Source organism: Zootoca vivipara, chromosome 9 (genome assembly GCF_965207765.1).
Source record: "Zootoca vivipara chromosome 9, rZooViv2.hap1.1, whole genome shotgun sequence".
Classification (NCBI taxonomy): domain Eukaryota; kingdom Metazoa; phylum Chordata; class Lepidosauria; order Squamata; family Lacertidae; genus Zootoca; species Zootoca vivipara.
In genome coordinates, this window is record NC_142592.1 from 51,449,982 (window position 1) to 51,472,356 (window position 22,375).

General features: G+C 46.2%; 1 protein-coding gene across 2 annotated transcripts in view; it reads left to right on the forward strand.

Annotated features, from left to right (window-relative positions):
• CREB3L2 (cAMP responsive element binding protein 3 like 2) overlaps positions 1 to 22,375 on the forward strand; it is an 84,142-nt gene that overhangs the window by 52,309 nt on the left and 9,458 nt on the right. For both annotated transcript variants that reach the window (XM_088652242.1, XM_088652241.1), the window contains exons 3-8: positions 10,340 to 10,512; positions 12,242 to 12,329; positions 14,070 to 14,251; positions 15,963 to 16,109; positions 18,024 to 18,082; positions 19,118 to 19,186. In XM_088652242.1, the coding sequence (XP_088508368.1) occupies positions 10,340 to 10,512; positions 12,242 to 12,329; positions 14,070 to 14,251; positions 15,963 to 16,109; positions 18,024 to 18,082; positions 19,118 to 19,186 (718 nt within the window). The remainder of the gene's footprint in view (positions 1 to 10,339; positions 10,513 to 12,241; positions 12,330 to 14,069; positions 14,252 to 15,962; positions 16,110 to 18,023; positions 18,083 to 19,117; positions 19,187 to 22,375) is intronic.

The window sequence follows — 22,375 nt, forward strand, 5'->3', positions numbered from 1 at the left end:
AGATGATCTTCTTTGAATTTTCTGAATGGCTAGGAAATACCTGAAAGGGGTCTCCTCTCCCTGCCTCCCTAAGATATGGTGTGCTCTAGGTGTCTCTGTGCCAAGGCTAATAATAGAATCTTCCATTTGAGTTGGTTGTTTTCAAGTGAGACTGACCAAGAGAACTGAGTTTGGCCTTTGTAAGTAATCGTTTTGAGGTGCTGGCTGCCTCTCTGGAGATCTGATGTGGAATTGGTTATCAACTGGAGTGTTTACGCTCTACTTCCACCTTTTCTCAACCTGTATATTTGTAAATAAGTTCAAATACACACAGGTCCCTCTTTTCAAGCACAATGTGCTCCCAGGAAATTGTTTGTTAGGCAAACTTTCACATCATTGCATGATGGTTTCCATTATTTCCTAAGGGGACATTTTCCACCCATGCTTTCTGCCTGAAACTTCTGCAGCCAATTTGCAAAAGCCAAAAAAGGGAAATGTCAGAGCTCTCCTGCTTCCTGATTTTCCGCTTTCTCTCTTTCCCTCCATGCTTTCTGCTGGAAATGTCTGCCATTAACCAGCAAAACACAAACAAGTAAGGGAGTGAGCGAACTCTGGCTCTTGAGATATCTAAATCAGCCACTTGTGTAACAAGGTTTGGGTAAAATTCTTTGTGTTCCAAGAGCGAGCATTCCTGTAGCAGGACCTGCCAAGAAACCTGCTCTGACTTCCTTCCAAAGGAAACTAAACCCAGGAAAGCACTGTAATCCCAGAACGTCTCCCTGTTCAAAGAAGTAGGGTGAAGGAGGTTGATGGTAGAGTTGAGAAACTTCTAGAATTGTTCGTTTTGGAGACTAAAATGTTAGGCTAGGTGGCTCTTTTGTCTCTGCATGAGTCCCTGCAAATATGGTTTTTCTGCCTAGAATATGGTTTAACCCAGCCTTCCCCAACCCCCCAGTTGCCTTGGACAACTGTGCTGTGCTGACTGTGGCTGATGAGATTGGTAGTTCAAAACATCTGGAGGGGAACTAGGTTAGGGAAGGCTCACTGAATGCATATTGAATTGGTGAGCAGACCTATATTTGCATTTTTTTAAAAGATGGATCTGCTCTTTCTCTCTGTGCCTGTTTGCTATATAGGTGCCCCAGTCTTCTCTGAAAGGTGACTTGCAAAATAAGGTAGAGCGAAGGTGTGCAAATTCAAACTCAATGAAGTTAAGATGCAAGCTCGTTTTTAAGATGCAAGTATCTGAAAAGATACTGTAATGGAGTCTGCTCAGGTGCATTTTGAGAGTCAAAAATTAAAAAGGAAGATGGGAAGGGATGAGCTAGATAGGGAGGAATATGAAATATTGCAGGAAAGGAAACTGAACAGAATTTGCAGGTGGTCTCCTGCAGTTCTGTGGCCCTTGTCAACTCCTGTGAATTAGTATACAAGTGTGAAAACCAGCCATATGTGCTGCTAAAAACCATCTCAGAGCAGCTTTATATAACAGTAACTGTCAGCTATCATACTTGCCAGAATTCCAAGTGGTAATTCACGACTTGCATTTTGTTTCTTGAATGATCAAGTACATGCAATATCTATATCCAACACGTTTCTAACATAAGGATTCTTTTAAGTGACGTGAAAATTAAGCCTGAACATTGAAGGGTGCAAACTGCAACTATCATAATTCTTTTTATATACCTCTTTCAGGCAGCCATGTCTTGAGTACCACATACAGCTCTAGCTGTCTCATTTGAAAAGGTTATCATACGTCTCAGTGGCATAGCGTGGGTTCCAGCACTCAGAGCTAGAGCAAGAAACCCAGCCAGATGGGCGGGGTATAAATAATAAATCATCATCATCATTATTTATTAAGTGTCCTCATAACCACTTACGGATAGGCTGCAATGAAAGGGCAATAGCTCAGCGACCTACCCAAGTGGTGCCCTGTGAGTGTTGAAGAGAGGGATTTGGGGGGGGGGTATCAGTAGTGAGTATCTTTCTAAATCTTGTGCAGAGGGCGCCCTTGCAACTGGCTTATCACCCAAATCCACTCCTCATTCTGCCAGTGAGAGCATAGGGAGATTTTCTGTGTGAGGGGGAGAGCTTCCTTTTTTTTTTAGTACTGTATTACTAATTTCTGTTTTTTTCCCTTTTGAATTTTTTGTACCCCTCAGAATTTTGCACCCAGGGCAGCCGCCCCTGTGGTCATGCCACTGGTAGATCTCGACAAAGATCTCGACAATGGAAGCTGGCATGATAAGGGCCTGCAGCGTCTTTCTGTCAAGGAAATACTCGCAAGGAGGCTCCTTAAGTTTAGGAGACCATTACTTGGATGGCAAGGCTGGAGGTGGTGAGAGGAGATGATGGCCAGACCTATGCAATAGTCTTGGGCCCCAGCCAGTCTAGCATGTGAAACTGGTGGGGTCAATGTTGAATGTAGCAGACAGGCAGGATTGTGTGAGGTAGAATGAGGATCTTCTTCAGATGTATTAGCCTCGAGAGCAGTACATGTGAAAAGGATCTAGGAGTCTTGGTAGACCACAAACTTGACATGAGTCAACAGTGTGATGCAGCAGCTAAAGAGCCAATGCAATTCTGGGCTGCATCAATAGGAGTATAGCATCTAGATCAAAGGAAGTAATAATACCACTGTATTCTGCTCTGGTCAGACCTCACCTGGAGTACTGTGTCCAGTTCTGGACACCACAGTTCAAGAAGGATACTGACAAGCTGGAACATGTCCAGAAGAGGGCAACCAAAATGGTCAAAGGCCTGGAAACAATGCCTTATGAGGAACGGCTTAGGGAGCTGTGCATGTTTAGCCTGGAGAAGAGAAGGTTAAGCGGTGATATGATAGCCATGTTCAAATATATTAAAGGATGCCATATAGAGGAAGGAGAAAGGTTGTTTTCTGCTGCTCCAGAGAAGCGGACACGGAGCAATGGATTCAAACTACAAGAAAGAAGATTCCACCTAAACATTAGGAAGAACCTCGTGACAGTAAGAGCTGTTTGGCAGTGCAATTTGCTGCCAAGGAGTGTGGTGGAGTCTCCTTCTTTGGAGGTCTTTAAGCAGAGGCTTGACAGCCATATGTCAGGAATGCTTTGATGGTGTTTCCTGCTTGGCAGGGGGTTGGACTGGATGGCCCTTGTGGTCTCTTCCAACTCTATGATTCTATGATTCTAGTCCCCTTACTGTTCAGGTCATGAATGCGAAACCTCTGGGCTGTGTCCAGCTTCTGGCTCCCATCAACCCCAACCAGGAAAGCCCAATGGTCAGGGATGATGGGAGTTGTCGTCCAACCAGAGCTGGAGGACCTCAGGTTCCCCTCTTCTAATTTAGGGCAGTTCAAAAGCACGTCAAAGTGCAAGTAGATAAATAGGGACCGCTCTGGCGGGGAGGTAAACGGCGTTTCCGTGTACTGGTCTGGTTTTGCCAGAAGCAGCTTTGTCATGCTGGCCACATGACCCGGAAGCTGTCTGCGGACAAACGCCGGCTCCCTCGGCCAATAAAGCGAGATGAGCGCCGCAACCCCAGAGTCGGTCACGACTGGACCTAATGGTCAGGGGTCCCTTTACCTTCAAAAGTCTGTACAGTCGTACCTTGGAAGTCGAGTGGGGGTGTGTGTTATCTTTTTGACTAAATTGTTACTATTAATGATTGATTGCCCTTCACCCTAAGGTCAGGAGTGCGTTACAACAACAGCACCTGGACATTGGAAACAGCATTTTAGGGAAGGCGGATATATAATGAACTTGATGTTACCTTCCTTAAACAGAATAACATTTATCGTGCAGACCCGGAGTAATTTCTGGTTCACTTTATATAGTTGCCTTTTAACTTGGTGTGCTTTTAATTATGCAGTCATCGGTTACCATTTCTGTGTGGCTTTCTTCAGGGAGTGTGAAGCAGGCATTCCCAGCATCCTTTCCTCCCCCCACCTAAAAAAAAAAAGGTCTTGTGATGAGTCATACATCTGGTGACTCATCAAACACTTACTTTACTGTTCCAAAGGATGATGCCTACCTAAGGACTCCTGCAGAGAATGGAGGTGGATAAGAGCTTAAGAAGTGGCTTGCAAATGCCCCCCCCACTCACCCCCAGAACCCACCTCATAATTTTCCTCTTCCCCATGTGGATTCAGTTCTGTCTAAAGGGCGAAAGGTTCCCTTAAAAAAAAAAGTATAATTGAAAATTGAATCTGGTTCCTATGGCAACAGAGTCCCATTTGATTTTTTCCGCCCAAAGAGAAGTTAGAATGCTTTAAATAAATAATGGTCACACCTTTGTCATCAGGAACACGCCCCCCCCCCCAAGATGCACCAATATGAGATTGCATTTTGCCCTCAAGGGTATGCACTTTTTTTTTAGATGGAGGAATGCATGAGTTTGAAGGGACCCCCAAGGGTCATCTAGTCCAACCCCCAGCAATGCAGGAATCTCAGCTAAAGCATCCATGACAAATGCCACTTGTGGGCATTTTATGAACACGTGTCATTCATAAATGATGCTATGCGCTTTGTGCATTGTACCTGGGGATTTGGTTTCTCAGAATTATTAATGTTTTGAAGTGGCCCTGGCTTGTGGGCCAGCTGTTTTTGCTTTTTTGTTTTAAATTGACATATATTACAGATTGATGAAACTAATAATGTATTAAAATAGCCTGGGGTTGTTTGTTTTTTAAATGTCTGTGGCTGGCATCAAAAAATGTTGGCATCAGGCAGCAACATTTTGATTTTCCCAGGCTTTTAAACAGATCACTATTTTAATCAGATTGTTGCACTCTATGCTAAATTGTTTTGATTACTTTAATTTCTGGTTATAGTTTAGCTTTTCGAAAGTCAGTTAAAAACTTTGTTTTGTTGGCCTTCCAGATGGGCCATAAACCTGTTTTTAAATTTCATTGACTTTAAAAACAACAACAACAACAACATTTTCCAGCATGCTAGCTGAATTGGGAAACCCATAGTTCAAAAAACAATGCATAGATTTGGCTGAGGGAGCCGGCGTACAGATTCCAGGTCATGTGGCTAGCATGACAAAGGCGCTTCTGGCGAACCATTTACCTTCCCGCTGTAGCGGTACCTATTATCTACTTGCACTTTGACGTGCTTTCGAACTGCTAGGTTGGCATGAGCTGGGACCGAGCAACAGGAGCTCACCCCGTTGCGGGGATTCGAACTGCCGACCTTCTGATTGGCAAGCCCTAGGCTCTGTGGTTTAACCCACAGCGCCACCCGCGTCCCCTAGTAGGTCGGAGTAGGTCATTCTAATTGTACAGCTTCAAATTAGTTCACTGGGGAGAGGGATGTCGTTCAGTGGGGGGGCCACATGCATTGCACCCAAAAAGTATGTGGTTCAATCTCTGACACCTCCCATACCTTCTGCCAGCTACACATAGATAACGCTGAGTTAGATGGACCCAAGGTCTAACTTAGTATAAGGTAGCTTTCTCTGTCCTAGAGCTGGCCCATGGTTCAGATTATCGCCCTTGACCACTCTCGAGCCAAACTGATGGCAGACCAGATATCAATCTATTTTTGTCTGCAAGGGCCTTACTTACTTACTTCATCAAACCTATCCACAGCATAGTTCTAGGCCTGACCCAGCTTGCCTTGAAATAAATCTGTCCTTGATACTGGCACTTAAAATACTAAATTGATTGATGTCTGTCTGTGTACGTGTGCTGTTCAGTTGTACCAAGTTCACCAGGGACGTAGGTGGCGCTGTGGTCTCAACCACTGAGTCTCTTGGGCTTTGGCAACCGAAGGTCGGCGGTTTGAATCCCTGCGACGGGGTGAGCTCCTGTTGCTCTCTCCCAGCTCCTGCCAACCTAGCAGTTTGAAAGCACGCCAAAAAGTGCAAGTAGATAAATAGGTACCGCTCCGGTGGGAAGGTAAACAGCGTTTCCACGCGCTCTGGTTTCCATCACAGTGTTCCGTTGCCCCAGAAGTGACCCACAAAGCTGTCTGTGGACAAACACCGGCTCCCTCAGCATGAAAGCTTTTGACTGGACTTAATTGTCCAAGAGTCATTTAAAAGGTAAAGGTAAAGGGACCCCTGACCATTAGGTCCAGTCGTGACCGACTCTGGGGTTGCGGCGCTCATCTTGAGTTATTGGCCGGGGGTGCCGGCGTACAGCTTCCAGATCATGTGGCCAGCATGACTAAGCCGCTTCTGGCGAACCAGAGCAGTACACGGAAACGCCGTTTACCTTTCCGCTGTAGCGGTACCTATTTATCTACTTCCACTTTGACGTGCTTTCGAACTGCTAGGATGGCAGGAGCTGGGACCGAGCAACAGGAGCTCACCCCGTTGCGGGGATTCGAACCGCCGACCTTCTGATCAGCAAGCCACAAGCTCTGTGGTTTAACCTACAACACAACCCGCATCCCCAAGGGTCTTTTACCTTTTACCAAGTTCAGGCCAGCCTCTAAACTCAAGTGCTTTTTTTGTGTGACTATACTCCCTGGTGTCTCTCTTTGTTGCCTGTGGCAGCCATTTTGTGCTGGCACCCACAGCACTTTGGTCTAGATATGAGTACCATCATCTTATTTTTACCAGGAAAAGAGAGAAACACATGCAAGCATTGATATATAGACCACGGCAACCTTGAAATTAGTAACTTTGAGGGTATGCGACTGTGGTTGGTTTTTTTAAAAAAATAGTTTCAGACAGTTTTTAAATGTCTTAATCGCTTCAATTTTTTTAAAAAAAACTTGTTTTCAAATAAGTTTCATTTTATTTTTGCATGTTCAAAGAAGCAGCTCCGCTATGGGGAAATCAGGTTCTGAGACCAAACTCTGGCACAAATGGAGCCTTTTGGTCTTGTCAGTTGAATTGGTGATTCTTTCCTTTTAAAAGTGATCATTTCACCCATGCACTTGAGCTCCACCTTCCTTCCCCTCTCCGTTTAATCATTCCACGCTGCCTCTCTGGAATAAGTTTCCAGTGTTTGGTTGCTGCACAGTGCTGCCTTTGTCAGGAGCCAGCCAGCAGCTTGTCTTTCATTATCTGTGGTGGTAGCTGGAGCAGAAGGAAGGGAGTGGGTGTGTGGGTGGGAAACCCCTGCCTCTGGACCAACCGCTCAAAGAAACTATTTATATATGAATGCAGCCTCTCACCTGGCAGAACAGAGGGGCGAGGCTAGCATGGGCAGAAGCAGCACAAAGGGATTTTTGTCTGCTTTGGCATGTTGTGTGAAGACGCTGCATGGTGTGGCACAGGGAGGCCTCAAACACTGAACCGGCACAGTAATACAGTGGTGCCTCGCAAGACGAAAGCAATTCATTCCACGAGTCGCTTCGTCTAGCGAGATTTTCGTCTTGCGAAGCGCGGTTTGCCGCGGCAAAAAAACCAAGAAAACTGCCGAAAATCTTCGTCTTGCGAAGCGCGGCCATAGAAAACTTCGTCTTGCGAAGCGCCAAAAACATCGCAAGATGCTTTCGCCTTGCGAGTTTTTCGTTGCGCGAGGCATTTGTCTTGCGAGGTGCCACTGTATTATTATTATTAATTTCATTTACGAATAGCTTCCTGTGAAGCCTCTTGAAGCAATATCACAATACAATAAAAGCAGCTGCCTATATAAAAACAATAAACTATTGCATATATAAAAGCAATTCCAAGCAGGTTCAGATGCTAACGGGGATAAAAGTCTCACCTTGGAAGGCTTTTTGCTGAAAATGAAAAATCTCCGACAGGCACCAAAACACAACAAAGGCTGTGTGTGGCAAGGGATGTAATGGGAAGACGTTCCAAAGGGTAGGTGCCAACACACTCAAGCCCGGTTCTGACATTGTGCAGGACGGATCTCCTCATTGGATGGTATGCATTGCTTGAGTGTGCAAGGTGCATGTTTTTAATATATCAACATCTGCGGTTGAAAGGAACTCAGGTGAGTCAGAGATGGTCCAATACATGATGCTGCTGAAGGCAGAGGACCTAAACAGCATCATTACCCATAACTTCAAATTGGGGGAGGGGAATCCATCAGGCCCCTTTTCTTCATAAGCAGTTAAAGCAGGATTATTGCATAGCTCTCATTTAAGCAGGGCTTGTACAGGAGAAAGGAGTGGACTCCCCCCCCCCCCCGGTTTTGATCTGTTTAGACCAGGAAACATCTGCCCAAGAAGCCCACCTTGCACTGTAGACCTGTGCCTAAGACCCTGAAGAGCTGTTGAGCTCAGATTTATTGGAATCATTGAATCATAGAGGTGGAAGGTGCTCCTAAGGGTCTAGTCCACCCTGCAATGCAGGAATATTAATGGTCCGTATTGCCGATGTAAGCCAACTCTTTAGCAAAGTGTCATGAGCACATATCCTGGGCAAAGGAACAGTTGCCGCTTAACCTGCCTCTTGTGGGCAGGGCTCCTTTTGCGGTATGCGTGAGGGGAGGGGAAGGAAGTTACAGGAAAGAATAAACGTTTCTTGCATCCTCTGTCTTGCACATAAACCTCCAAGGATGAGCAAGGCTCTTACATGGAGTCCTGGAGCACCACGTTTATTGAATATAGAATTAAACACCTGCTGCCTGTTGCTGCTTACGTGGTAATAGGGTGTTCTTTTCTCAACTAATTTGCACACAATTGATTTCTATAGCATTGGAGGGCATTAGAGACTGCTATTCCTTTGGAAAACTAAAGGTACAGCATTGCAGAAATGCAAAGTCCGGTTATAAAGCAAGATATGGACTTCATACTGAGGAATCTGGAAGCCCTCTTTGAAAGGACGTATGGAGGAACAACATGCATATATCAAAGGAAAGATAGCTAGCATATTAAAGAGCGTAACATATGCCATGAGTTTGATGTACAGTACGATCGGCTCTTCAGAGGAGTTTGTGTGTGTGTGTGTGTGTGTGTGTGTGTGTGTGTGTGTGTGTTTGCTTGAGCATAGATTCTATATATAAAAATTATGGTTACCATTCATTACACGGTTATTCTTCTTGGCAGAGCTTGGATTACTGTTTTGAAGTGTCTAATTACAGGATGTATACATATTTATTTTTGCTCGTAATCTTTTTGGCCTGGCCTATCGTTATTCAAATTACATCTTCCCTTGCCAGCAGGGGAGGTTAAGATTACACCACAAAGTAATTACTAGCATCAGGCCGACACAGTCCCTCCCTCCCTCCTTCCTTTCTCGCTGCTGCTCATTTTGAAGGCCCCCGGAGGAGCAGGCCGCAGGGCTCTTTGCTCTTGATTTCCACTCTTCTTCTGCCTTCATGGCCAAAGTGCGTGGTAATTGCATTCTGCTGCAATAAGTATCTCCCTGAGCCGAGATCTTCTGCGTATCTCATTTCTGCTGAAGAGGCGTCGTTGGCAAAGATAACAACATGCATACTGCCTCCGATGCAGCTTCTGGGTCATACGTTTTGGCAAAAAGCCATGTGGGACCAGGGTTCCGGTGGCTGTTCGCCTTGATAGATGGAAAGGCTTCCAGAATACAGTGGTACCTCTACTTACGAATAACTCTACTTACGAATGTTTCTACTTATGAATGGAGCTCCGTCCGCCATCTTGGATGTGGTTTAGATAGGATTTTTTCTACTTGCGAATTTTGAGATAGGGTTGCTTCTACTTAGGAATTTTTTCTCCCAATGCATTCCTATGGGATTCGACTTAAAGATTTTTTTGACTTACAAATGTGCGTTCGGAACGCATTAAATTCATAAGTAGAGGTACCACTGTACATTGAGTTGAGAGAATCTATGGTGGCTGAGGAGGTTGCTGCCTTCCCAGATGTTGCCGGGCTACAACTCCCGTCATTCCCGATGGTTGTCCATTCTGGGTGGGTCTGGTGGGAGCTGTATTCCAACGACCTCCAGAATGCCACAGGTTTCCCAACCTGGCATTATCCCAGGGACCTCAGTTTCCAGGGAGCAAAGCGGGTCTTGCCTTTTGGAAGGGGTTCCTGCTCAGATCTTGGGAGGTGGTTCAAAGAGGGCACAATGCCAGCGGCAGCCGGCAGCCGGGTTCTGTTGGCACGTGTGTGCTCTTGGGCGGACCCCCGGCTGCTTTGTCTAATGGCTTGTTTAGTCTTGTTTGCGGCTTCTGTTTGCAGCGTTCAGTAATTACCTCATTTTTCTGTCCTCCGCCAATCCACCTTCACCCCAGGGCTATGCTTAGGCTACCGTTTAAAGCCCCAGGTTTCCCTATGAAGTAATAGCCTGGAAAGGGAGGGTAGAAAGGCTTTGCTTAATGAGTTAAATGCTTTCTCTCCAGGCTTCCTGTCCTTGGCTGGGGTTTGCTTTTGTGAGCGTCTTTCTCCCCTTTCATTTCTGCGAAAGTCTGCTGGTTCCGGCTGGTTCTTAATATATGCCTGTGCCTTTTCTCTCTCTCTCCTCCCCCCCACCCCACAATCCCTTTTCCAGCTGACTTGGAAAATGACGACTGGTGTCTGGGCTCAGAGTTGTCTTCAGCAACCATCAAGACAGAGCCTACCACGGGAGACGCACCAGGCCTTACTCCCTCGGTCAGCCTCACCGCCACATCCAGTCCCGCGAGTCTGGAGGTTGAAGAGCCTCAGGTGCAAGACGATGGCATGGTACTGTTTGGGGTTACTTCCTTTCATGATGGCTTAACTGGCTTGACATGGATGGTGTCGTTGGCTAATGAGGTGCAATGTAGTGTTGGACCAGGGCCCGGGAGACCTGGGTTCAAATCCCCACTGGTCCAGTCATCTCTCTCGCCCCTACCTCGCAGGGTTGTTGTCAGAATAAAATGGGGAGGGGGTGAACCCTATGTACCACCTTGAGAGCCTCAAAGTGAAGGTGGGATATAAACGATTAGGGGGGGAAATCGGAGCATTCAGAAGTGGAGACCTGTTCGTTTTAGGCAGTGGTTCACTTTTCTATACAAACGGTTGCCTTGCTTTGCTGAATTGGGGTGGGGGGGGGAGAGACTTGGTTTCATAGAGTATGACACTGCCCTTGCCAAGTTCTGCATCCTTGCAGAAGGGAGTCGCCACAAGGGCTCTTCGGCATCTGAAGATTTCTGTCTATACTTTCATCCAAGCTGGTCAGAGAAGTATTACAGTGGTACCTCTGGTTGCAATCGGGATCCGTTCCGGAGGCCCGTTCGCAACATGAAAAGACCGCATCCTGAAGCTCCGTGTCTGCACACACACGTGATGCAATTCGGTGCTTCTGCGCATGCAGATTTAGTGCTTCTGCGCATGCGCGCGCACCGAACCTGGAAGTAACCCGTTCCGGGACTTCTGGTTTCGGCGCGTCCGTATCCTGAAAAGACATATCATAAAGCAGACGTAACATGAGGTATGACTGTATTCATTATCTATTAGATTTATATACTACCCTTCATCACGAGATCTCAGTGTGGTTAGCAGGATAAAAAAATACAGTGGTACCTCTGTATACGTCTGCCCCATCCAGCATCCATTTTGGCGGACGTCCATAGCAAACCCAGAAGTACCGGAACAAGTAACTTCCGGGTTTGCCACTCGCACATGCGCAGAAGTGCTAAATCGCGCTTTGCGCATGTGCAGAGTAGCGCTTTGTTGCAACGGATTCCGGGCTCAAAACAAGGTACCACTGTACAAAGTGAAAGCACCAGTAAGTAATTAAAAACAACAAAACAATACCACCACATACACAAACACATTTAAAAGCTGTAGAATATTAATCAGCCTTAGGAAACAAAAAAATAGAAATGCAAAATACAAATTAACCCCTCCCCCATTGAACAGTACCCCCAAGTTAAAAACCCTATCCCCATTAAAACCATAGGTTTAGCACAAGGGGGCCACCTCTAAAAGGACAAGTGCCCTTAGGTATTGCCCCTTTGGTGGTAACGCCACTGGGGCAGCCCCACCCCCAAGGCAGGCAGGCTTTACAGAGATGCCCCAGCAACTGGTACATGCCTGCCACAGTCCTTTCCATGGTTGGTTGACCATTTAGGCAAGTAGAAATGCACTGCAACATAAGAAGGTGTGGACTTGCATATTATTTGCACGCACGGATATGTATATATTTTGCAGAGGCAAATTGATAAAGCATTGCTATAATTTAAGTAGAAACCCAATCCGTCTCTCCATGGTGAGGAAGACTCTAACCAGGCGGCTTTCCTGATTCAACCTCCAGGCTCCTGCTGCTCCCCTTTAAAGACTTTAAAGGTCTGTTTTCTGCAAAATGGGATGCACGGCTGCCTCGTTCTATGGTGATTATCTTGCTTGTCTGGATTAGCAAATGATGAAACTGGAAAGAAGGCTCTCTCCCGAAAATCTGATGTCTCTTTCAACCCTTTTGTCTTTCTAGACCAAGCCGCTGAGTCACAAAGCTTTTCCAGAGATCAAACTGGAGCCGCATGAAGTGGACCAGTTCCTGAACCTTTCTTCCAAGGAAGGTTTGTTTTGTACCACTGATTTCTCTCCACATGATGGGCAGCAAGGGAGAAGAGGCTTGGGCCCTCAGCTGCTGTTGGACTACAACTCCTATCATTCCAGTGGTCAGGGATGATGGGAACTGTAGTCCCAAAACAGCTGGAAACCCAAGTTTGGGAAACCCTGCTTCATCTAAAAGAGAACCTATGGCCCTACAGATGTTGCTGGAGTCCAGCAACCATACATCTCCCATCCCTGTGCAAAGAAATGTGTTTGCTTTATAACTTACCATTCAGGTGCGTGCATTGGGAAGCCACAGCTGGAAAGACACTATCATGGTATAGATAAGCTCTCCCCAACTGGCTGGGGTTGATGGGTGTTGCAGTCAAGGCGCCAGGTTGGGGAACACTGTCCTAGGGACTTAAGCTGTGGTTGGCAAGGAACAGTGCTGTCTCTAGGTTTTGGGGTGCTGTTGACAAGAAGCTTGCAGTGCTCCCCCCCTGACCTGCTCCATGTCACTGTCCCCCACTGCCATTTCACCTGCTCTCTCCCTCTTTGGGCCCAGTTTGCATAGCAGGAGAGTGCGCAGCAAGTGGAACACGTTGCTCCTCTTCCTCCTCCTGCCACTGCTCACCTACATAAAGAACACACCTAAGGAGGCAGCAAGAAAAGAGCCAGGAGCCCCCTTTCTGGGGAACTTGACAGTGCCAGCCCTTGAAACCTGTTGTGTGTTGTTGTGTGTGATATTTATCCACAGCAGGAGTGGGGAAACATGCACTCCCCCACATCAGCCCCAACCAGGCTCCCCCATTCCTGGGGTACTGGATAGATATCAGCCCCATAAACTATAATTTTGAGTTTTTAAAATACTTTGGGTTGGTTTTTTTTTTGTTAAGTGCCGTGTGTTATCTGCTGCAGGAGGAATGAAGAGTTCTCATGGCAGCTTTATTGGTTTGTTTGTTTTAAAATAATGCAGAATCTAGGGCTGTATGGGGCTCGTCAACTTGGGAAGGTAGCCCATCTAGGAGGAGAAAAACTCTGAGCCTAAACCTCCGCTGCCTTGTGGAATATCCGCAGGAGAAGAAAAGGCTAAGGAGTAAATCCTGCACAAATCTGGAGTGGAGATTCTAAGACGGTTGGATGGTGCCTTGTACGCCTCCTTCTGGCAACTCCTTCAGCCAAGCTGGTGCCAAATGTATTGCTCTACTTTCTTTGGGACCACATCAGCGAGGCCAAGAGGGAGGTCCTGTCCTGTCCTGTCCTGTCATCTGGGCAGCCCAGGACCTCCATATACACTGTTCTGGCTTGTGCCCCAGAGAGGTCACTTCAGTGCTGCTAACAGAGTGGCTTGACTTCACCCCTGGATGCCAACAAAGATATACTGATCTTAGACATAGCAGCCTCCAGTTTCCTCATTGGCCTGACTTGAAGAAAGATACTGTGCTTTGTTAAAACTGCCGTTTCCTGTGACCTGCAAACCTGCAAACCGTGGTTGAAGCAAAGCTTTTGGCCTAGGCTCTGATCTTAATTTGTAAGCTGTGCTTTAGTCCTAACTTCCTGGTTCTGATGCCATGGGAACTGTGATTTAACAAGCCAAGCATGGGAGGGAATAGAGGGGGGGCACAAGGCTTGCTTCTTCTTCTTCTTTGTCTTATCAGTTTGAGAAGGTTGCATCAGAGCTGGTCCACCATTTTTTCTAAAGCTCTAAGACACACTTTCTGTTTCTCTCCCTTGCTCCTTTCCCCACCTTCTGTCTCTTGCAGCAATGGACACTCTGCACATGCCTCCAACCCCTCCCAGCAGCCACGGAAGTGACTCAGAGGGCGGCCAGAGCCCAACCAGGTCCCTCCCACCGTCAAGTCCCAAACAGTTACAAGCCACGGCTAAAGTGACCTCGCACACGGCTTCCGCGCTCACCAATTCCCCTCTCTTAACGGCACCACATGTAGGGGACAGTTCTCTCTCTCTCTTAATGAATGCCATGTGTTTGATTCGCTATATTTTACTGTCATCACTCTGACTGCATATTACAATGGGAATCTCATTCAAAATTCCTCCTGTTCCAAGAACAAGGTTGGTTTGTTTTAGCAGATTAAGGCTAGTTCTCTAATTGACACCAGGTATCACTGGAGGGTGCAAAAGTCCCGGCACCAAGTGACCACTAGCACATGAAAAATTGGGCCTGGAAATCGACATCTGACCATACCTGCCTAGTTCCTGCCAGAAAAATAAGGGATCGGACCAGAAGTAGCAGACCGGAAGTAGCGCTGCCGCCATTTTGGAACTGGGCGGAGCAGCATCAAAAGTCGCTTCTGAGCATGCTCCGCCCAGTTCCAAAATGGCCATCGCACCAGAATAAACCGGGGAAAAACAAAAAAAATCTGTTTTTTTGGCTGGGAACAGCTGGAAAAACGGGGGTTTCCCAGGGAATACGGGAGACTTGGCAGCTATGCATCTGACTTGCTGCAGAAAGGTGAAAATGGGCTTCTTATCTGCAAAGAAAATTGTGGCTCTGCAGCTCAATTGGTCTCTCTGCTTGCCTTATACCAAGTCAGGCCATTGGTCTTTACAGCTTAGTGTTGTCTACACCAGGGTTTCCCAAACTTGGCTCCCCAGCTTGCTTTTGGACTACAATTCCCATCATCCATGACCCTGTGAGCCAGGGATGATAGGAGTTCTGCAAAAACTTGGAGACCCAAGTTTGGGAGACTCTGATCTGCACTGGCTGACTTGCAGCAGCCCTCCAGGATCCCAGGCAGGAAAAATTCCCAGCCCCTAGCTGAAGACACAGGGGATTGAAATGGGGACCTCGTGTATGTAAATGAGATACTCTTCAACTGAGCTCCTGCCCTTCCCTTATTTAAGACAGTCTTTGCATTTGGGTACAGTACTTCTGTTCAGAAATGAAACTTCAGCACACCTGAATTGAGGGATTGAAAACGTTTCCTTCCACATGTTTTTGGACTCCCAACTCCTACCAACCCCAACCTGTGTGGCCAGCGGTCAGAAGTGGTGGGAGTTATGAGTTCAGCAACATTACCTGGAAGGTGAGTGTATAGGATAGATGGAAAGAAAAACAGGGTTTGTGGATGCAGTTCTGACTAAGCCGTCAGTCCTGGATATGTTGGCATGGGAAAGAGCCTGTTCCAGAGGCTGGGCAGTTGATGATGAACGCAACAGCAGAATCTCTCCTAAACAGTAGAGGGATCTGTGGAACCCAAAGAGCTGGAAGGACAACCAGCAAAGCAAGCCCAGTGGTTTCCAGTTTCCAGTGGGTCCATAATATTATTATTATGTACAGAGTTGGAAAGAAACCTCAAAGATAATCTAGTCCAGTTGACAATGGTGCAGGAGACCCCACATTTCAGCACCTGCAACAGGTGGCTTCCAAGGCTCTGCTTAGTATATTACAAGTAGCAAAATGGATGTTTTAGAGCAGCAGCCTTTAGAGCAACACACCTTTGGAAAATAGATCCCCATTTCGGTGTTTTCTGGGAGCTCTTGCATGCATATTGCCAGCACTGGAGTTCACTGTTACGAATACAATTGTGACAGACGCCTTTGATCTGAGAATGCAGTTCCTGTCGATATTTAAGAACCTTATTTTCCTCATCCTCCCCCCTCGCTCTAATCTATTGTCTTTGTGTTTGCTGTAGAAATTGCAGGGCACAGGTCCCCTGATCTTGACAGAGGAGGAGAAGAGGACCCTGATCGCAGAAGGGTACCCTATCCCTACCAAACTTCCCCTAACAAAAGCGGAAGAAAAAGCACTGAAGAAGATCCGCAGGAAGATAAAAAACAAGGTATGAGTTGCTATTAAACAACTTGGGCTTATATTGAGGGGTGCTGGGGATTTTTTTGTCGGGGGAGGGATGTTGGAGGGAGATGCTCCTGGTGTAGCACCTTCTCTGGGCAAGTCTTGCTACTGTTGACGGCACCAATTTTCTTGCTGCCTTTCTCTGGACCCAGTCCATGTGGCTGCCCAGAAGGTGAGGCTGCTGTTTCGTCTTGCTCCTGCCATTGCTTGCTCACTCAGAGGTCAAGTAAGCAGACAGCAGGGAGGAGGAGGAGGAGGAGGAGGAGGAGGAGGAGGAGGAGGAGGAGGATCAGCAGGCTCCAAGTCCTGGCAGCCTTTCTTCCACTGAGCCTGTGGGTTGGCCAAGCGCCAGATAAAGTTGGCCCTGTTTTGTTTCTCATACCAAGGAACTCTGTTATCACCTTCGGTGTGTTTGTTCAGGGTATTTGTTACACTATTTTCCCACGGCAAAATCTGCCCACTGCAATGCCTACATAGAATAAAACACGATAAAGCAGAACAACGTTTCTGGACGATCTGCTAGCATTATGAAAGACACGTCTGCAAAATTTTAACAGGGTCGCTCTGAGATTTTTAAAGGGTCATAGAACAATATTTCAATAGCCCAAGCAAAATAACTCCTGATAATCAGCTCTGTGTTACATCAAGATGGAGCGATCTGCTAATCATTCATACTAAGGCCTAACAATAGAAATAGAAAAAATAAACCCAATGCAAATAGCATTATCTTATCCAAAACTAATCTTGTTCTTGGTCCCGAGGCCACCATCCTCCCAGACTGGGTGGAAGGGGCCAGAAGGTCGGGAAACAGGTCTTTCAGAAATTCATAGCCAGATGCTATGCCAAGATGGGGAGACTGTGTCCTCCATATGTTTCTGGACTACAGCTCCCATCATTCTTGACCATTGGCTATACTGGCTGGGGCTGATGGGAGTTGGAGTCCCACCATAGGCTTCCCATCTCTGTCCTATATGCTATCGCAGTGCTGTGATGATTCTTCGGTCGAGATGGCTAAATGGTGACTTTGTAAGTTTGTCTGGTCTGTGATAGCTTTCATTACAAATCCTTGGAAATCCTTGCACCAATAAGAGCCTCAGACAAGCCAGAGGCCCATCTAGGCCAATATCCTGTTCTCACAGTGGCCAACCAGAAGAGCACAAGATGGACAGGAGCAGAACAACACTCTCCCCACCTGCAATTCTCACCAACTGGTATTGATACCTCTAGCAGTGGAGATGGAACATAGCCGTTGTTGATAGCCTTTTCTGCTCCACAAATTTGTCGTCTTCTAAATCTATCCAAGTTGGCGACCATCCCTGCCTCCATATTTTAACAATGTGGTGTGTGAAGTTTGTTTGTTTTATCTGTCCTGAATCTTCCAGAATTCAGCTTCAGATGGAACACATTAGTTGAGTGCCCCCCACTGTCCTCAGAACACCCCTGTGAGGTAGGCTAGGCTGAAAATAACTAGCTCAATATCTAAGCTAAGTGAGGATTTGGGCCTGGGTCTCCCTAGTTGCAGTCTGAAATTTTAACCCCTGTGCTTACACACTTGCTCTTTGGTATGAAGCTGGGCACCCTTCTGTGGACAGTGAGGAGCTGGAGTGGCATGGGCAACACTCCAGTGTGACATGAGATGAAAGACAGTGTGCTTTCCCCCCTTCAAAATGATGGCTTATTCATATGCAAGCATGCACACATTAAAAACTGGTATAATAGATAGATTGGTTGGCAGTAGCTGGTATGATTGATTAACAACCCTAAAATCAACCAATAAGGGTGGCATGATTTTACAGCTTAAAACTGAAGCTCCTTTCCTTGTCCATTCCTGAGTTCTAATTCCTTTTTGAGTTATGGCCTCTGTTAGGTGTGTAACCGGTGCTTTGAATTTCTCCTGTAGATCTCTGCCCAGGAGAGCAGGAGGAAAAAGAAAGAATACATGGACAGCTTGGAGAAAAAGTAAGCTTGCCAGAATGAACCGTACAAGAGAAAGTTGCATTCTGGAATGCAGAATCCCAGCCTCCCCATTCAATTCCCTCTCCTGCCTGGTTTTCTGTTCTCATTCTTCCCCAAGAAACAGTCAGCCAGCCAGCATTCCATGGTGACTTAAGCATGTTACGTCCTCATGGGGCTGTTTGCGGATCCCCGCCTCCCTGTTTTCTTTTTCTGCAAATGCTTGGGGTTCCCCCCAAGGCTGCTGCTGCTTCCCTCGTGTGCCTGGGTGTTGCTTTTTTGGCTTCATAAGCAACAGCGCTCACAGCCTGAACATGGGAAATAGAGGGAAATATAGCAAGATTGCATTGAGGACTGTGGAAGGGGTAGGCAAAATGGAGGCTTCATAACTCAGTGGTAGAGCAGTTGTTGTTTTTTAATGCAGGGACTCCTAGCTCTGGCCGAAAGGATCTCTCTGGGATAACAAGCTGAGAGAGACTCCTTCATTGAAGCCATGGAGAGCTGCTGCCTTTCAGAATAGGGTAGAAGTGCCAGTGGCATGACTCTGTTCAAGGCAGATTTATATTCTCACAGTGTTTATTTGGGATGCCAGCAAGAAACCAACATGGCCACAAAGCTTTGGAGCTGTGTGTGTTTCTCATGCCCCCTCGTGGCTGCTCATGGAAATACTACTATTGTAAGCACAAGAAAACAAGCTATAGCTGTTCAGACACTTGGACGTATCATTGCAGCCCTGTCATGGTCTGAAATACCTCTGCTCAGAACAGAATTTGGTGCGGAATAAGCTGCTGAGATTATTTCCTTCTCTTGCTCCAGTGTCTCAGCATCTCCTCCTCCAGCGTGCAGTGCAACCCTTGCTTACAAAATTGATGCACACACGCTTGCCATGGTGGCAAGGGAGAATCACCTTTTTCTGAATTAAAGGATTGTGACAGATTTCTGTCTGCTTACTAGCAGCAGTTCAGAAAGCATATCCCACTTTGGTTGTTCCATCCCAACCGAGGAAATAGCCTAACCTTTCTTTGTCTGCTTGTTCCCAAGGGTTGAGTGCTGCTCAAATGAGAACAGTGAGCTTCGCAAGAAGGTAGAAGTTCTGGAGAACACAAACAGGTGAAATAAAAAAAATTCCTTCAGTAGCACCTTAAAGACCAACTAAGTTTTTATTTTGGTATGAGCTTTCGTGTGCATGCACACTTTTTCAGACAGGTGAGTTATAAAGCACTCTGGTCCGCAACTAATACTTCTGCCATGTTTTGGACAGAAGCAGCTGGCTATATTGACTCGCCAATTGCATGAGCAAGATTACAAGCTGGATGTGGAATAAGAGCAAAAGATGAGCCCATCTAGTTCACCACCCAGAATGCCATGGGAAACCCCTAGCAGGGCCTGTGTACAATAGCACTCTCCCCTCCTGCAATTCCCAGCAGCTGGTTTTCAGAACCACAGAGCTCCCAGCTAGCAGCCATTTATAGCTTTATTCTTCATGAATTTGTTTAACCCCTTTCAAAACCATCCGAGTTGTTTCCCACCACTATACCTAGCGGCAGTGAGTTCCACAAATTAAGTTTGTGCCGTCTTAAAGAAGCATCTGAGCTAAATCCTCTAGCACTCAGCTTCATTGAAATGGCTCTCAGTTCTAGTATCGTGAGAAAGGGGGGGGAAACACTTCTCTTCACCTGCTTTCTCCATACTATGCAAAATTTAATACAACTCTGTCATATCAGGCCCTCGGCCACCGGGTGTGTGTGTGTGTGGAATGGGATGTGCCCAGTTAATCTCTGTGATCTCCAGAAACTTATACTCAGAGGTGTACAGCCTCTGAAAGTGGAATCAGAACTTCATGGGAGGATAAGAAGTTAGAAATTTGTTGAGTAAGGACGCGGATATTAGTGACTCCTTGCCATGGTTAATGAATACACCAAACCTATTAAAACAAGGAGTTTCTCTCTAGTTCCGAATTATGGTTTGTGTGTTAAACATATGGGCATATTGCTACCAATTATGTGGCAATTTGGGCAATGCCATCAACACCTGCAGCTGGCAAGTGGCCAGTGCGGTGTGGCATATCAAGGCACTGACAGTGAGAAAGGAACGTGGTGTCAGGACCGAGTAAATCCCATCAATAACGTCTCTTCTCTTTCTGGATTATGCACCTGGGCTCTGTCAGCTTCCTGTGACGGACTAGGCTAGTGAATCTGACATACATATTTTTTGAAAAACCACCCAGATAAAGGAATGCACTCATGCATATGTTGGACGATATCGCTGGAGTGTGTGCCTGCACCTGGGAGCGGATTATCTCTTTGAGCATAAAGACCTAGAAGTGGTTTCCAAGTTTGATTGGCACTTGATGTGTATTGTTAATTGGATGGCAAGTGTTCCGAATCTCTGGATCTCGTACCTCGGAGGCAGCCCTGGAGTTTTGAAAGCATCTCCCACACACGGCTTTTGTGCTCTTGAAGGCAGAACTACTGTAGAAATTGGAGTACTTGGTAAAATCCAGAAATAAACAGTAAATTGCAAGACCTCGGGCCAGGAGGAAGATGAATTTCAAGTAAATCTTCAAAAGGTTTTATATATGTAATGATGAATTCAAATTCAGCTACCTCTGTCTATTATAAGCGATATAACTTCGTATTTAGAAAACAACGTGTATTTTTGGTGTAAGGACAATTACTTTAAGATGCTTTATCATTTAAAACATAGACAAGCTACCTCTGTCTATTATAAGCGATTTAACTCTGTATTTAGAAAACAGAATGTAATTTTGGTGTAAAGTTAAAGGGGCCCCTGACCATCAGGTCCAGTCATGTCCGACTCTGGGGTTGCGGCGCTCATCTCACTCTATAGGCCAAGGGAGCCGGTGTTTGTCTGCTTCTGGCGAACCAGAGCAGCACACGGAAACGCCGTTTACCTTCCCGCCGGAGTGGTTCCTATTTATCTACTTGCACTTTGATGTGCTTTCGAACTGCTAGATGGGCAGGAGCTGGGACCGAACAACGGGAGCTCACCCCGTTGCAGGGATTCGAACCGCCGACCTTCTGATCAGCAAGCCCCTAGGCTCTGTGGTTTAACCCACAGCGCCACCTGGGTCTGTGGGTTAAATTTTGGTGTAAGGATAGTTATTCTTAGATATACCTTCAATGTTCATTTAAACATAGTTATCTCTGTCTTTTACAAACTATAAAACTTTGTGTTTAGAAATCCGAACGCATTTTTGTTATAAGGATAATTGCTCTAAGATTTATTTCTAATGTTCAATTTTTCAACATTCCAGCTGATGAAGAATTGTCGAAACAGGGCCTTGTCCTGGGATTTTTTCACTGGAATTTATTTTTATTTGCCTATTATACTGGAATTGATTCCCATTTGAATTCATCATTACATAAATAAAACCTTTTGAAGATTTACTTGAACTTCATCTTCCTCCTGGCCCGAGTTCTTGCAATTTACTGTTTATTTCTTGAAGGCAGAATGGCATGTTGCCATAACAAACTCATCTCCACTTACCCAAGTTCCTGGTTATGGTATGGACACAGAAGAGGCATTTGTAACGCTGTCTGGTACAGGAGAATGAGTAAAAATGGTCTAGATGACTGGGGAAGAAGGATCAAGCACTATCTACCTGCTGGTTAGGAGGAGCCATATTGCGACAGTCGAATACATGGCATTGTATGCCGACAGGTTCAATTCCTGTCACCTCTAGCTAAGAATGGATCGGCTGGTGATGCGGAAGAACCCCAGCCTGAGTCCCTACAGAGCCACTGTCAGCCAGACAAGGCAAAGCTGGGCTAGACAGACGGGTATAGTGTGCCCTGACAGACGAAGGCAGCTTCCTGTGTTTCTCAGCTGTAGCTCAGGGTTGAGGAACCTGTGGTCCTCTAGATGATGTTGGATTCGGACTTCCATTGGCCCCAGCCAGCATGGTTAGGGATGATGGGATCAATAGTCTCCCAAAGTCTGCAAGGCTACAGGTTTCCCACTCTTGCTATATAGCTGATAGTGCTCCCTTGGAAAACATGTTGAAAGGCATTGAGCCTTAACATTCCTCGTCTGTATTGAGGAGGTATGGTCTTATTTGGGTTTCTAAGCAACATTTTGACTCTAGCTAGAGTAGTTTTGAATTTGGTTAGATACACATTTAACAAACCTGCCATGCTAGCAGTGCAAGGAGTGGGATGGGAACTTGTCCACTGGTGTGTATTCTGCATAGTCCCCAAATTTGCTCTTGAGGGTTGAAGGACCCCAAAAAGAGATTTAGGGAGCACACAGGGAGGGAGGAGAGGGGGGAAAGGTTCC